Raw genomic sequence first — 15,913 nt, 5'->3', positions numbered from 1 at the left:
CTCGACCTGACCTGACCGTTCACCCTGTCATTGCCGGAGACAAGAACCGCTGTTGCAGGAATGCGGATTCTTGTCCTCGTTGACGAGTTCCCTTCATCTCGTTTCGCTCGTCATCACGTCCCAGGCAGACACATCAGGCTGCCGGCGTTGTGAGCGATGCTGGAAGCCTGGCTGGATCGTCGAGACCGGACACGATGGCTTGATTTTGTTGTAACACGACACAATCCCACCGCAGTCCGATCTCAAACGCTCCCAAGGTTCGCCGTTTGCCATTTGCCGCATCGCCGCAGGAGCACGTAGGGCAGCGTGCTGAGAAGGATGATGCAACGGTCCTGTTCATGTTCAGACGAGACGGTATATCGGCGACGGGCGCGAACGCGGAAGCCGACAAAGAAAAACAACACAACACAACACAGGGCTTCCGCTTCGGGAGATACAAAGTCCCCCCACCGCCCCGCTGTCGCGAATCACGGTTGCGTGCCCCCAGTTCGGCACGTTCGGGAGACGGGAAAGAGGCCTGAGAGAGAATTAGGATCGGAAACACGGGGGAGCGGGTGGCGGTTGGGAAGTAGGTTGGTCGTTTGCAAAAGAGCCCGAATGCAGCATGAGCAGCACTTGGGCGATGCAATCGTCCTCCCGAATGAAACAAGCCAACACAACACGTTGCGATGCTTTCTTGAGAGGATGTCTCTTTTTTCTTGCTTTCTTTCCTGTCAAAAAGAGCACTCTGCAACCCGAAACTTACTGGCCAGGCCGTCCTGCATTCTTGCCAAGCGTGCCCCACATGCCCACTGGTCTCCCTGCTCTTGGTCCCGTTTTCGGCCAATCGACATCCGAGCATGCTCCCTCCCCTGCAGGGAGCCACAGACCCACCGGGGCTCCAGCCAATCAAGCCGGGTCGTCGAGCGATCAAGACGCGACTCTCGCCTCCCGTCCGAGTTTTTCCTTCCCGAGCGGTCGTCATCCCGCGAGGCTGGCGGCCCAGAGTCTATAATTTCTCAGCCTTCCCCCTGCGCACCATTTCTCGCGAATCTGTGAGTGGTTGTCGTTTTTCTTCCCTTTCGCATTTTCGCGACCCAACGCGTGCGCACGTCCCACATCCGCATTCCGCCTGTTTCCCCGCCACGCTCGCCTGAAGCTTGCCACTGAAGCTTCAACACAGCAGCAGCAACAAGCAGCAGCACAGTTCAGCACAGTGCAGCTCACCACAATCCTAACGAAAAAAAAAACGTCAATACACAACAGCATTCAGCTGCACACAGCTGTCCTGCTTGCTTTACTTACCGTCGACTCCATCGACTCCATTGACGGCTGCTCCACGTCAACCCATTTGATTTCCATCCGTCAAAACAACAACCCAGCATTATCGCTATCGGCCGACCGACCTGACCGTCGCCGGCGCACCCCCCCCCCCCCCCCCCCCCCCGCAACAACCACCCATCGTTCACCCAACTCTATCTCGATCAATCAAAGAAAGCGATCGGATCCCAGCGCATCGGTTTATTTTATTTTATTTTTTTCTTTTTCAACCGCGAGGGATCGAATTCGGGCTTTCTACGACCCAATACTTTTTATCATCGACCGTGCTGCACCGCATTTGAACTTTCGCGGTTTGGGCGCGTTTGCGACTCGGCGCATCCACAACACCAACGGCGGAACCCAACGACAGCGCGACATCCACCATCCTTTCCGTCACCTCGTCGTGATATGCATCGCTAAATTTACGACCCCATTCTACCGCGCGCCGATTTTATGCCGCCTTCGATCGCCCTGCGCGAACACTGAATGGCAATCATGACAACTCAGCAACCGGAAGCCGCGCTTCCCAACGAGAAGCCGCAGCCTACAGAGAAAGAGGGGGAGAGCTCCGAGTTGAACGGGTAGGTTGCGCTGTTTTTTTTTTTCGGCCATCGTTTTCTTTGTTTCTTGTCCGGTTTCCGTCGCCTTCCATTCGTTCTGTCGCTAAGCACACGCTCCCTCCCCCTCAGCCACGTTTCGCCCCCCGCGAGTCAGCAAGATTCCGAGTCCAAGCCGGCGTCAAAGGTGAACGGCGACAAGCCGGCGACAGACGCGGCGCCCGCCGACAAAGACAACGCCTCGCCCGCCAAGGAGCCGTCGCACGCCGCCCAGGACCAGGACCAGGCCGAGGAGCCAAAGTCGGCGACAGAGCAGGACATTGCAAGCCGTATCGATAAGGTGAAGATGGAAGACGCCGCGCATGCCGCCGACGCGGAGATGACCGACGCGCCCGAGAACGCCGACAGCAAGGAGGCTGACGCGCTGTCGCCAACGTCGCGTCCGAAGGAGGAACCTGCTGCCGAAGCCGCCGCGCCCGATGTCGCCATGGCCGGCACTGAGGAGCCCGCCGACGCGCCCGCCCAGGCGGTGCCAACGACCGAAGAGCCCACGACCGAAGCCGCTGCGCCCTCCGCCACATCCCCTCCGGCAGCCGCCGCCGATGCGACCGCGTCGGACGGCGCCCAGCCCTCGGCGAAGCTGTCGCGCGAGCGCGACATCGATAGCGAGGACGAGCCTGTCGCGAAGCGGACCAAGGTCGAGCACGCAGCGGACCAGGTCCAGGTCAAGACGAGCCCCTCGGCCGAGCGCATGGAGGTGGACGGCCAGGCGGCCCCCGACGCGGCCGCCCCGGCCGCCCCGGGAACCAAGAGGCTGAACGACGATAGTCTCAACGACAGCCCCATCACGGAATGGCAGAACAAGCAGATCCGCCAGGTCCTGGCGGGCGTCAAGAAGACCAAGGTCGGCATTCCCTTCAAACAGCCCGTCCAGAGCCTCTGGCCGATGCTCTGGGAAGACTACCGGAGCAAGATCGAGAAGCCCATGGACATCAGCACCATGGAGAAGCACCTGCGCGGCGACCTGACGCCGTACGCCACCATGGGCGACTTCAAGAAGGACCTCGACCTGATGGTGCAGAACGCCGCCACCTTCAACGGCGAGGCGCACGACGTGACGCTGCAGGCCAAGGCCTGCCGCGAGGCCATCCTCGCCCGCATGGGCGCCATCTCGGCCTCGGAGCCTCCCAAGCCCGAGAGGAAAGATTCCAAGGCGCACACGACCCGCCACGTCGAGCCGCGCACCGCCGTCCCGGCCGCGCCGCCCGCCCGCCAGCCCAAGCCCGTCGCCAGCCCCGCGCCGAAGCCCCCCGTCGCCGAATCGCCCGCTTTCGCCATCCCCCCCGGAAGCAACGGCGTCCCCAACATCCGCCACAAGCCCGACAACCGCTCCAAGCGCCCCATCAAGCCGGCCGTTCCCAAGGACCTGGTCTACGACACGAAGCGGAAGAAGCTCCCCCTCGAGCTCCGCTTCTGCGACGAGGTGCTGGCGGAGCTGAGGAAGGCCAAATACTACGACGTCAACGCCGCCTTCATGCAGCCCGTCGACCCCGTCGCCCTCAACATTCCGCACTACCACAAGATCATCAAGCGGCCCATGGACCTGGGCACCATGGAGAAGAAGCTCAACGCGGGCGAGTACACCTCGCTCAAGGAGTTCGACAAGGACTTTGACCTCATCATCAAGAACTGCAAGCTCTTTAACGGCGAGGACCACGTCGTGTACCACCAGGCCCTGCGGCTCCAAGACCTGTATCGGGCCGAGATGTCCAAGAAGGACGAGTGGATGGCGAAGCACGCGCCCGCCCAGGCCCCTGCGCGGGCCCTGAGCCGGGACGAGTCCGAGTCGGACGACGCCGATTCCGAGGCGGACGACGAGCTGGCCGAGGAGCGCAAACAGATCGAGAACCGTCTGGCTACGATCCAGAAGCGACTGGAGCAGGAAAAGAAGAAGGTCGACGACATGGTCAACTCGGGCACCTCGGACATCGCCGACGTCGAGGTGGCGCAAGCGGTCGTGGCCATGCTGCAGAAGCAGCTCATGGCCGAGCGCGCCAAGCTCGCGCAGCTCCCGGCCAAAAAGCCGGCCAAGGCCAAGCCCGCCAAGAAGAAGTCCGGAGGCGGGGCCGCGGCGGTGGCCAAGAAGGCGACGGTGGGGGCGGCGGGCGCGAGCAAGAAGGCCGGCGGCGTCAAGAAGGCGGCTCCCAAGAGGAAGATTGGCCCGCTGGAAAAGGAGATCATCGTCGAATCGCTCGGCAACCTGGACGGGCCCCTGCTCGAGCGGGCGATTGACCTCATCAAGAAGGACACGGGCCACAGCGAGAACGACGCCGGCGAGCTGGAGCTTGACATCGAGACCGTGTCCGAAGAAGCCCTCGCCAAGCTCTACGAGATCGCCCTCAAGCACAACCCCAACGCGCGCATCGAAAAGGAGCGCCAGCTGGGCCTGCAGTCGGCGGCGGCCCAGCCCGCCCGCGACAGCCGTCCCAATCCGACAAAGACCAAAAAGAACAAGCCCATGAGCCGGACCGAGCAGGAACGTCGGATCGCACAGCTGAACGAGCTTCGGGCGCAGGCCGGCCGTCAGGCCTCGGGCAGCCAAGAACCGCTCGAGAGCGTCGAAGGGAACGGCCAAGAGCCGACGAACCAGGCCGAGCACGAGAGCGAGGATGAAGTGGATTCGGAAGAGGATTAAGCTTTTTTTCCTCTTTGGCCCGCCCGGGTCATGGAGCTTTTTTTTTTCTTTTCTCCCTGCACATCGTGTCAAGGCGTGTGCGTCGGGTGGGGGGCTTTCTTTGGGCGTGATCATGGAAAAGGGGGGGCCCATGGCGTTGCATGGACGGATGTGTGTGGATAATGAGCAGCCATGACATCTCTTGCTAGATGGGGAACGTCTTTTTTTTTCTCCTCCTGGCTTGACTTGTCTTTTTTTTTTTTTTTGCCATCACAGCACAACATAGCAGAGCAACGCATCACACCCCCTCCCTTCATGGAGCTGCGTCGTCATTCTTCGGATTTTCCTCCTTTTCTTTTTTAATTCACACCCCTTATGTAGGACTACCAAACGACCTGTACCATATCATCAGGGCTTTCATGCCGGTCTTGGTTCCCCCGGAACAGAGCCGTCCTTGCATCATCCGACGCCGAACTACCTTTATCATGGATAGCTGACTGGCCGGGTGGAGTTGGGTCATGGGCTCGATCCGGCCAGCTCTATGAAACCTCTGTCGTGGGCTGGGGATAGCAAAGGGGAGGAAGGTATGCAGGGAAGAAGGAATGGATAGATGGCAGACGATGAGATTGGGGGGGAGGGGGGGAATTCATGGCTACAGAGAGGGGAGGGAGGTGCTCTTGTTCTTGTTTCGTTTTCACCCCCCCCCCCCCCCCCTCTCCTCTTTTCTTTCTCCTTTATTCTTTGCCACTCTCTGGGCGGAAGGGAAGGAAATGAGACGGAGCATGGAGATCAGCGAGAAAAAGAAAATTCCTCTGAATGGGATGGGCCGCCTCTGCTGCTGCTGCTGCTGCTGCTGAATGTTGGTGATGACGATGATGAGCCTGAACTTTTCCTGATCTCTTGAGCTTTTGGCGTGACGTCTCTCTTTTTTTCCCTCCGTTGTTGTTCGTTCACGCCTGCGATGACGTTGATGTTTTCTTTTGGCGCTAAATACCTACATTCCTGCGCGCTGTCTTGAGGGACTCTTCTGAGAGGGGACCTCTCTCCTCAGCAATGAGCAGCGTTACCTAGGGAGCTGCGGTCGGTCTTATTGAAGGCGACGGTGGGACCGTGTGGAGGTTGGTTGGCCTTTTTTCATATCAGAATTAGTTACTTACTGCGTACATGACGCCCTTGTGGTCAATGCACCGCTTGCTGCTTTTGAGGCTCAACAACCAGGGGTAACTCTTTTTTTTTTTTTTTTTTTTTGTTCTTTTTTTCAGCAGACAGGATGAGTCTTTTTGCAACTTGCAACTTGTGTGAAAGGAGTGAATTGTGTGGTAGGGAAGTCCCCCTTCTCGATCCATGGGCATGGCTCCATTTCTCCCTTCATCCCATGGCCCGCCGTCGTCTCTTTCGCCCTTTCGCCCCTTCGGCCATGTGCCCCGTCAATCCTCCACCCAGAAAGAGACGCGTTTTGAAAGTCCTGAAAAAGAGTGACAACAAAAGTCTGGGTTGTGCCGGGATATGCACCATGCATCATGAAGCTGGGCTTGGCTCGCTATCCATCGCCCACCTTACCGGACAAAAGGCATGCCGATCATGACCCCAGCCCCCCCCCCCCCACAACCCCGGATTTTCCAAACAACGGGTTCCAAGCACGGTTGCGTCACCACACGATGTCATTGGTAGAGGGTGAACCACGCGACCCTGTCTTTACCTGAACTCACCTTGATCATGCCTGGTCTTACATACCCTGGATTCCCGCTGTGTAAAAGTTATTTCACGGACTCGGACTCTATTCTTCCCTGGCTGCCGTCGCAGGTCAGGGACACCCCGGAGACCCTCGCACTCCCAAAGCTTGTTTGGGTTTGAAGATGGACGGTGACATCATCCCAAGGGCGGTAGGAGCCCCATCGACGTCGTGTCCAGCTATCAGATCCCTCCTCGGGTCCCCGACGGCCAGTTCCCCCCGTGCATGCTATATAATCCTCGACCCGGCACAATGGATCAAGTTACAAACGATCAGCAACCGGATCGCCCCCAAGATTTCCCCCTCCAAGTCCACACAACCCCAACCCTCCCTCCCTATATGAGGAAGAATAGGTAGCTAGGAACGAGTGATAACCCTGAGGATCGATCTCGGGATGCTCGGAAGAAAGTGAGCTTGGACACCAAACCATACTTCTCCTCACCGGTGTTTGTCTCCCCCTCTAACACCCCGATTGTCAGATCCATCCGCATCAATGGCGCCGACTGCGGCGCCGAGGCCATCATCCTCGGCGCCGTGACGTCCATCGGCGGCTTTCTCTTTGGCTACGACACGGGCCAGATCTCGGGCATGCTGCTCTTCCGAGACTTCAAGAACCGGTTCGGCCAGGTGGACACGGCCGACGGCAGGGACTTTGAGCCCATCATCCAGTCGTTGATCGTGTCGCTGATGAGCATCGGCACGCTGCTGGGGGCCCTGACGGCTTCCTAGTGAGTTTTTTTTCTTTTCTTTTTTTTCTTTTCTCTTTTTTTCTTTCTTTCTTTTTCTTTTTTTTTTTTTTGCTGTTGTTGCTGTTGTTGTTGTTGTTGTTGTTGCTGTTGTTGTTGCTGTTGTTGTTGCTGTTGTTGTTGCTGTTGTTGTTGTCGACCACCCCCTTCCTTGCCCATCCTATGTACGCACAACGATGAATCCTAATCCGCCGTCTTTGCCAGCACCGCCGACTGGTTCGGCCGCCGCAAGTCGCTCTCGTTTGGCGTCGTCATCTTCATCATCGGCAACATCATCCAGATCACGGCCGAAAGGTCGTGGGTGCACCTCATGATGGGCCGCTTCGTGGCCGGGCTCGGCATCGGCAACCTGTCGGTCGGGGTGCCCATGTTCCAGAGCGAGAGCGCGCCGCGGCAGATCCGGGGCGCCGTGGTGGCGTCGTACCAGCTGCTCATCACGATCGGCATCCTCGTGGCCAACATTGTCAACTACGGCGTGCGCGCCATCGAGGACGAGGCGGCCAGCTGGCGCATCGTCATCGGGCTCAGCATCGCCTTCTCGCTGCCGCTGGGGCTGGGCATCCTGCTCGTGCCCGAGAGCCCCCGCTGGCTGGCGGCGCGGCAGCGGTGGGACGACGCGCGCATGTCCATGGCCCGCCTGCGCGGCCTCAAGGACGACCCGCGCCACCCGCTCATCGAGGAGGACCTGGCCGAGATGCGCGGCATCCTCGAGAAGGAGAAGGCGGTCGGCGTCGGGTCGTGGCTCGAGTGCTTCGTGAAGCGGCGCCGGCGCCGAAGCGACGGCGGCGGGAACGGCGTGCCCAAGCAGGTGTACCGGACCTACCTGGGCGTGGCGATCCACTTCCTGCAGCAGTGGACGGGGGTCAACTACTTTTTCTACTACGGCGCGACCGTGTTCCAGTCGGCGGGCGTCGACGACCCGATCCGCACGCAGCTCATCCTGGGCGCCGTCAACGTGGCCATGACCTTTTTCGGGCTGTACGTCGTCGAGCGGTACGGCCGGCGCACGCCGCTCATCGTCGGCGCCGCGTGGCAGGCGGCTTGGCTGGCCGTGTTCGCCGCCGTGGGCACGGCGCTGCTGGGCTCCGACGAGGACCAAGCGGTCGGCCAAGGCTCCCGAAACCGGACGGCGGGCATCGTCATGATCGTGTCGGCCTGCATGTTCATCGCCTCCTTCGCCATGACCTGGGGACCCATCTGCTGGGTCGTCGTCGGCGAGACGTTCCCGCTGAGGACGCGCGCCAAGCAGGCTTCGTTGGCCACGGCGGGCAACTGGTTGGGCAACTGTGAGTCTTTTTTTTTTCTTCTCGTCCCTTCCTATGTCGCCAAACAAGCACAAGAACAAAAAGACAAAGTACATGACATTGCACGAACGGCAAAAGTGCTAACGGCGGTGGGAACCACAGTCCTCATCTCCTTCCTGACCCCTCTCGCCACGTCGGGCATCAACTACGCCTACGGCTTCGTCTTTGTCGCCACCAACATCGCCGGCCTGCTGCTCGTCTACTTCTTCCTGTACGAGTCGGTGTCGCTGTCGCTCGAGAACGTCGACGCCATGTACGGCGACCCGAGCGTGAAGCCGTGGACCTCCAAGAGGTGGGTGCCGCCCGGCTACGCCACGCGCATGCTCAAGGAGCACGGCGCCGGCGCCGTGGACGGCGGGGAGCGTGCGGCGAGCAGCGGGCGAAGCGCCGGCCTGGGCGGCGACAGGGTCAGGGCCGGGGATGCGGGCCGGCCCGGCGGCCTCCGCGGTCCGATGATGCCGGGGAAGGAGTCGGCGGAGAGCGGCGCGTGGTTGGGGGGCACGGAGAGCCGAGAGGAAAAGGTGGAGAGGCCGGCATGGCGGACATGAAATGGTTTTTCTCTCTCATCCCCCCACCCCCATTTTATCTTTTTCTTTTTTCTTTTTCTTTTTTTTTTTTTTCATCATACATCTTGTTTGCTCTTCATCTTGGGTATATGATGCATTGTACGGGAGAAAAGGGAGTCGTTTTTTGGGTAGCCTAGTTGACCGGATGGACTGCTTGAGGTAGTGTCAAGCCATCCATCGTGTACGATGATTCACTTGATTGGAGTTTCAGTTCCCGCTCCGTCTGTCCTCGGCCGTCTTGTATCGTTTTATCGCTTTGATATTTCCGCTCTGGCCTCCCACTGCTTAGGAGCCAGCGGCGCACACAATGCCCAGGACCTAGGAAACAGGCCCTCCCATGGAATCTGGCTGCTACGGTAGATCCTCCGGGCTCGTGATCCAGGGAAAGGCTATTTGGACAACACTTTGGCTCAAGCCCATTGTGTCGGCGCATTCCTGTAACCATCTCCAGGATGGAGCGGAGGTGGCCCCGCCTGGCCTTTGAGAGAATGCCAACCCGAGGTGACGATGACATAGCTGCGCGGCTACCCGAGATACGTACCCTGGCCTGGCCGGGTCTTGCACTGGCGGGATATAAGTGGGCTGCACGAATTAATACCGTTCGTTGCCGAGACCTCCCATGGAGATCGCCACCTGGCAACGCTTACGCCTGATGGACCACCTCGTAAGCCCCGTCCCGGCTTGGCCATTCTGTTGTGCCCTGTTCTTGACCGAATAGGTACCTACACCTCCTCCGATGCCTTGCCAATTCCCCTGGCATCGCACCCAAGGCAAGCCTGCTGTGTAATGAAGGTAGGCGTGCCCTAGCATGGAACAGTGGTCGAGTTATTTGCTACGAACGTATGGACCTGCGGAGGGCAGCGACTTTGGCTTGCATGCCTTACCTACCTTACCTAGCCATGGTACCTTGCGCAAGGAACGGTGCCGCATGCTTGTACACAGTAGGTGCCTAAGATATGGCACCCAAGGCGCCGGACGTGGGGGACGGGCGGGCGGGGATGGCAAGCTCCCGTCTCGCTGCGTCACCAATGCAACGTCGGCATTGGGTGCTTGGACAGCAAGGTAGGGAGGTAATGCTACCTTGCTGTACTGTGTAGGCGGTCTTGGGCAGCTAAAAAAACGGCCCAGGCCCTGACGGCCCGGGAGGGATTGATTTGATGGATGCACCGCGGTGACGGGTGACGGGTGACGGTTGTAAGTCGGTGGCGGGCCATCAGGGTGTGTTGCGTAGTTAGGTAACGTGTCAGGCGACTGGGACTAGGTACAAACGGCAATTCGTTCATTCGGTGACCGTACATACAGCACTCCTACATCATATGTTGCGGCGGTGAAGAAGCTTCCATCCCTCCCACCGTTCCATGATATTTTACTACCTTACCTAGGTAGGTACTAGTCGTAGGTACTGTAATTGGATCCCAAGGCATTCTCGTTTTATTTTTTCTTTCTTTTTTTTTTTTATGCTTGGACCCAAAGTCGGGGGAGGTCTGAGACAAAAAGGAAGAGACGACATACGGACATGCAAAAAGGTGCAATTGTCTCGTGGCGGCTGGTCCCGTGTGCACTGACTGAGGTGAGGAGGTGTCGGGTCCGGCTGTGTGTATGTACTAGTACACAGTATGTCTGTGTGTCTGTGTGTGTATGTGTGTGTGTGTGTGTGTGCGTGTGTGTGTGCGCGAGCGCGGTTGCCCTGATGCGAATTTGACGGCCAACTTGGATCGATCTTGCAGAATCCCTGTCTTGGTCGGGTGCTGGGGAATGCGCTTGTCGGCGGGAGCAGGTCGAAGCAAGCAGGCGCGTCGTGTCAAGGAGCCAATCAGGGACCCGCCTCCCGCAGCCGCCGGGGAACCTGCGAACCTGGAAGCTGTTGTCGGGGCGGGTCACAGTGGGCCGGGGCGGGTCAAGGTGGGCCGGGGTGGGCCGCGATGGGTCGCTGTGGAGCAGGGCGGACCCTGGTGGGACAGGGTGGGACAGGGTGGGGCAAGGTCGTCAAGGTGGGCCCCAGGCACAAGGGAGCAAAATTTATTCGTCCAGTCCTTTTTTTTCCCCTTCGGCGCCCAGACCAACCCGACCCCAACCAGCTTGGAAGCCGAACCCGGCTGACCAACTGGAGCGAGGGATCCGCCTCTCTTTTTCTTCCTCCCGACCCCAACCCGCGCCCAAAACCACCCGACCCGACAACGACGTCCACGTCCACGTCCCACGACCACCTCGACCACCTCGACCACCTCGACGGCCACGACGACGTCGCCGACAAACCACGACGCTCACCCCGTTCGTCTGCTCGTTACGCGTTCGGTCCGGGGTCCATCGCGCTAGGACTCGAGCTTTTTGTTTTGCTACCTTTTTTTTTTTTTCCCTGGCTCGTGGATCCGACCTGAGAACCCGCCAATTCCCATTGCGACGCGCCGATCTGGCCACGAGCCCGGAGCTAGCGCCCCGTGCCGAGCTCGAGTCAACGTCGGCCGGATCGCGACGCACGACCTGACGGTGCTGCACCCATCCTCTGCACCACAGCTCCAAACGCCTGGCAATTCCTCGCCTCTGTTACCACGCTACCCTCCTTTCACCGGTCCGAGCCGCTGCCGGCGCTGCTGCTGCTGCCGCTGCTGCTGCTGCCGCCGCCGCCGCCGCCGCCGCCGCCGCCGCCGCCGCCGACATGGATCCACGACAGACGCCGCAGCCTCCCTTCCCGAGGAACGGCGCGCCCTCGTATGCCCGTCCCGCCTACCCGCCCGCGCCGGGCCCCGCGACGTCCCAGCCGCCCTACCCGTCGTCCGTGTCGCATGCTCCCTCGGCCGCCCCGGCCGGGCCCGGCCCTTACTCCGACCTCCATCATGCCCGCAAACAGTCCGATCCTTATTATCCGCCGCGCCAGTACGCCCCCGAGCCCATGCCGCCGTCCTCCCACACCCACTCGCGACACCAGAGCACCTCGTCCCTCCCCTCGACGCCAGCCCTAGGCCACGCCATGCGGCCCCCCAACTCGCCCTCCCAGGCTCCGCCGCCGTCGCAGCAGCCGGGCCAGCAGCCGCCCAACAACCATCCCATGGGCGGGCCGTACGGCCTGCCCCAGCCGCGTCCGCCTCCCGTCTCGGTCGGCCCGCCCACCGCGTTCCCTCGCGGCCGCGAGCTTCCCGCTCCGGAACCTCTGCATCGCTCGGGCGACGCGAGGAGCGCCGCCATGTCCATATCGTCCATGCTGGTCCCCGGCGGGCCGCCTCCTCCGTCGGCCCCGCAGGGCCCTCCCTACGCGCAGTCCCTGCACGCCTCGCCGCGGCCTCAGCCGATGCAGGCGCCCGACTACGCAGGCTACCGTCGTCCCCAGACCCCGACCGAGCACCACCGCGTCTACGACGGCCGCGATCCGAGGGCCGGCTCCGCCGCGTCGCCCTCGTACCAGCAGTCGACGCCCGAGGTCCAGCGCTACGCCACGCCCCAAGCCTACCCGCCGCCCCGAGGCCCTCCGCCGCCCCCGCCATCCGAGCCCACAAGAAGCTCGGTGCCTCCCAGGCCCATGAGCCCGCCGCGTCAGTACTCGAGCGCCGGCCCGCCTCGCCAGATCGACGGCGGCAGCAGGCTGCCCGAGCTGTACCCGCCCAGGGAAGAACGGCGCGAGGAGTACAACCCGGAGTCGGTGCGGATGAGGTACGACGAGCCCCCGCGGTACCTGCCGGATAGGGAGCGCGAGGCCGAGATGCGCGACAGGGAAATGCGCGATAGGGAAATGCACGAGAGGATGCGGCGAGACATGGGCATGGCCGGGGTCGAGCCGGGCCGTTCCCAGGCGCCGCACCTGCAAGACTACGGGCGCCACGTGGACGCTCGGCCCCCGCAACAGCCATACGGCAGACACCCCGACCCCCGAGACTGGACCCGACCCGGATACGAGCCCGGTCGCGGACCGTACGACCCGACGCTGCCGCCCCAAAGACAACCACCACCACCGCAACAACAACAACAACAACAACAACAGCAGCAGCAACAGCAACAACAACAACAGCAGCAAAAACAACAACAGCAGCAGCAGCAGCAGCAACCACAACAACAGCAACAAGAGTATCCGCCGAGCTCCGCGCCTCACCCAACCAACGGCCCTCACCCGTACCCCCTGGGCCCGGCTGACCGCCACCACCCGCCGCCCCCGCCTCCTCCTCCGCATTCGCATTCCCAACACGCCCTTCCGCCCCCGGGCCCCGCCCACCCGCCGCCGTACGAGTCTCCGGATCGACAGCCGCCCATGGGCGCCATGCACGTGGACCGACCGCACCTGCAACAGCCGCACCCGCGACCCCGGGACGACGTGGTGCCGCCCCCGTCGGTCGCCTACGGCAGCGTCGGGCCATCGGCCTACGAGCCCTCGCGTAACCGCGCCCCCGAGGACCTGGCGAATCCGCACGGCCCCCAGCGCCACTTTCTCGGCATCCAAGAGATCAACCGCAAGGGCCGCCTCTCTCCGCTCCCCCAAGCCGTGCACGGGGCTCAGCCGCCCCTGGCAAGCCCCGTCGGCGAGCCGGGCATCAAGAGCGAGTTTGGCCGCATGTTTTCGGGCATCGGCACGGGCGTCGGCGCGCTGTCCAGCCCTGTCACGCAGGGCGCCCAGCTGGCGTACGGCGGCGGGACGGGCCTGGCTCGCCGCGACGACCTGGACGCGCCCCAGGACGTCGGCGGCATCGAGGTGGTCAAGGCGACCGCCCGCGGCAACAAACGTCGAAAGACCAAGGACGAAGATGACGAAGCGGGCCGCCTCACGCCCGGCGGCCGGGGGAAGAAGGCCAAAGGACACCATCACCATCAGTACGTTTTGATGCCTAGGGTGCACACACCCATCCAAGCATGCAGGGGCGGGCTAACCGAGCATCCTTTTTCCTCTAGCCATCACCATCACCACCATCATCACAACCCGGAGCAGGTCTCGTCCCCAGGCCTGACGACCATCCCTCCCTTCCGGCCCGTCAAGGGCTCGACGCCCATCCCTTCCCCGACCGGTCTTGCCAAGGATCTGGCCGGGCACCACCACCACCACCATCATCATCATCACCACCACCACCACGTAGGCGCGCGCCCGAACCAGTCCAACGTACGGGGCGCCCCCGCGCGGAGCCCGTCGCCCGCCGTCGTCCCCAAGCCGCGCCACGTCGTGTCGTCGAGGGCCGTCCTCGAGAGCGTGGCCGACCGGCCGCGCATGCACCTCGGCGACGTCGTGTACGAGCCCATGCTCAGGCACGCCCGGCTGCAGGACCCGCGCACGGGTCGCCCGCCCCGAACCGGCTTCAAGTCGACCCCGAAGCCCCTGCCGTGGGACCTGATCCGGGGCAAGGAGAACTGCACCCTGACCATGAAGATTGGCAAGGAGCACCTCGTGCCCGCCTCGCGCCAAGAAATCACGGCGCGCCGCGCCCTCTGGGGCACCGACGTGTACACGGACGACTCGGACGTCATCGCGGCTTGCATCCACGCCGGCTGGATCCGCGGCGAGTGGCCCGACGACGTGGACGTGACCATGCTCGGCCTCGACGAAGGCTACAACGTCTCCGACATGCGCGCCCTGCTGCAGAGCATCCACGCCAAGGGGCCCGTCGCCGGCCTGGCCACCGACTCGCCCGCCGCCGGCCTCGCGGTCGTCACGGAGCCGCCCAAGAACGGCCCCATGCCCGTCCCCGAGAACCGCGATCTGCACGTCACGCTGCTGATCCTGCCCCGCCTGGAAAGGTACGCCTCGACGACCCGCTTCGGCATCAAGTCGCGCGAGTTTGGCGGGCCGCTCAGCAACGGCGCCCTCGGCCACGACGAACCCCGCCAGCGCGCCATCCACGACGGCATCAGCTTCATGGTGATCGGCCTGCGCTGGGTCACCAACGGCGGCGCGGCGCAGAACCGCCTGCGCGGAAAGGCCCGGCGCGAGCGCATCCGCAAGGCCTTGGCCGAGGTGGAAATCGGGCGGGCCTGGCTGAGCCGGCCCTCGAACGGCGTCGAGGGCCTCGGCGGCGGCGGTAGCGGTAGCGCCAACGCCAACGCCAACGCCAACGCCAACGGCGGCGGCAGCGGCAGCGGTGGTGACGGAGAGGCGGCATTGGGCTGGTGGAAGCAAGCCGTCAGCCGGCCGCCGAGCGAGGGGGATAAGGAGAACCTGAACCGGCACGGATCGGCCGGCGGAGAGCGCGAGAAGCGACAGGAAGAGAGGCCAGACACGGCTCCGGCGACCAAGGCGAAGGTCTCTGTCGTGGAAGAGAACGCTTCTGCCGATCCTACTGCTGCTCCTGCTGCTGCTGCTGCTGTTGCTTCTGTTGCTTCTGCTGATGCTGCTGCTGTTGCCAGCGCAAGCGACCGCGATACGCATGGAGGAGAGAAGGGGGGGGACACAGCCGCGGAGGTGGGCAGCACAGCGGCCAAGGAGAGCCAGGGTGAGGAGAAGAAGGACCCAGAGAGCGCCGACAAGGGCGAGGAAGCAAAGCCCTCTGCGAAGGCCGGCGAGGCTACGACGACGGCCAAGAATGAACCCTCCGCTGACGCGAGCCATGCTGGAGAGAACGCCGAGAAGGAGACGGCAGAGGAGACGGAGAAGCCCAAGGACACCTCGGCGCCGGCGCCGGCGCTCAACGGTGTGAAGGAGGCCGTCGATGAGGAGACAAGCGGCAAGCCCGAGGCTGCCGAGGCCGAGCCCGAGCCCGAGCCCGACGAGGCCAAGAGCACAGCCGGCGGTTCGGCCGCGCAGAGCGGCGCTGAGGCTTGACGAACGAGGCTTGGCGAGCGATGCCGCCTCGGTAGGAAGGACCTAGGTCCGAAGTGCGTGCCGCATTGAGGCTTGAAAGTGGAAAGGAGAAGGAGAGGAGTAATGCTTTGGTTTTTTGATGGCCGGGCTTCTCGACATGGGTAGCTGACTACATTCGAGCTAGCTAGCTAGCCCCCTAAAGGTGCCTTAGGTAGAGATGAAACGCCTGATTTCGTTGCGAGCAAGCTGAAGAAGCTCGGCGGGTTTGGAGAGGTTGGCTTGTCCGATTCCTGCCGCTGCTGTGCTGCTCCTGCTGCTCAGGGGGG

At 62.4% G+C, this 15,913-nt stretch overlaps 3 protein-coding genes across 3 annotated transcripts; all 3 read left to right on the top strand.

Moving 5' to 3' along the window:
- Positions 1 to 1,785: 1,785 nt before the first annotated feature.
- On the top strand, positions 1,786 to 4,551 carry VTJ83DRAFT_6931 (uncharacterized protein; the record flags this gene model as incomplete). Its single annotated transcript, XM_071013697.1, has 2 exons — positions 1,786 to 1,880; positions 1,989 to 4,551. The coding sequence occupies 2 exons, from the start codon at positions 1,786 to 1,788 to the stop codon at positions 4,549 to 4,551; spliced, it is 2,658 nt and encodes an 885-aa protein (XP_070864558.1).
- A 2,105-nt stretch (positions 4,552 to 6,656) lies between these two features.
- On the top strand, positions 6,657 to 8,860 carry VTJ83DRAFT_6930 (uncharacterized protein; the record flags this gene model as incomplete). The annotated part of the gene is made up of 4 exons (XM_071013696.1): positions 6,657 to 6,670; positions 6,742 to 6,990; positions 7,213 to 8,294; positions 8,415 to 8,860. 4 exons carry the CDS (start codon positions 6,657 to 6,659, stop codon positions 8,858 to 8,860), a joined length of 1,791 nt encoding a protein of 596 aa, XP_070864557.1.
- A 2,674-nt stretch (positions 8,861 to 11,534) lies between these two features.
- Positions 11,535 to 15,608, top strand: VTJ83DRAFT_6929 (uncharacterized protein; the record flags this gene model as incomplete). The annotated part of the gene is made up of 2 exons (XM_071013694.1): positions 11,535 to 13,672; positions 13,751 to 15,608. The coding sequence occupies 2 exons, from the start codon at positions 11,535 to 11,537 to the stop codon at positions 15,606 to 15,608; spliced, it is 3,996 nt and encodes a 1,331-aa protein (XP_070864556.1).
- Positions 15,609 to 15,913: the final 305 nt, after the last annotated feature.

The sequence above is a fragment of the Remersonia thermophila genome, chromosome 6 (assembly GCF_042764415.1).
Source record: "Remersonia thermophila strain ATCC 22073 chromosome 6, whole genome shotgun sequence".
NCBI classification, from domain to species: Eukaryota; Fungi; Ascomycota; class Sordariomycetes; order Sordariales; family Chaetomiaceae; genus Remersonia; species Remersonia thermophila.
The sequence above is the reverse complement of the archived record's forward strand: the minus strand, read 5'-3'. Positions and strand labels throughout refer to the sequence as shown.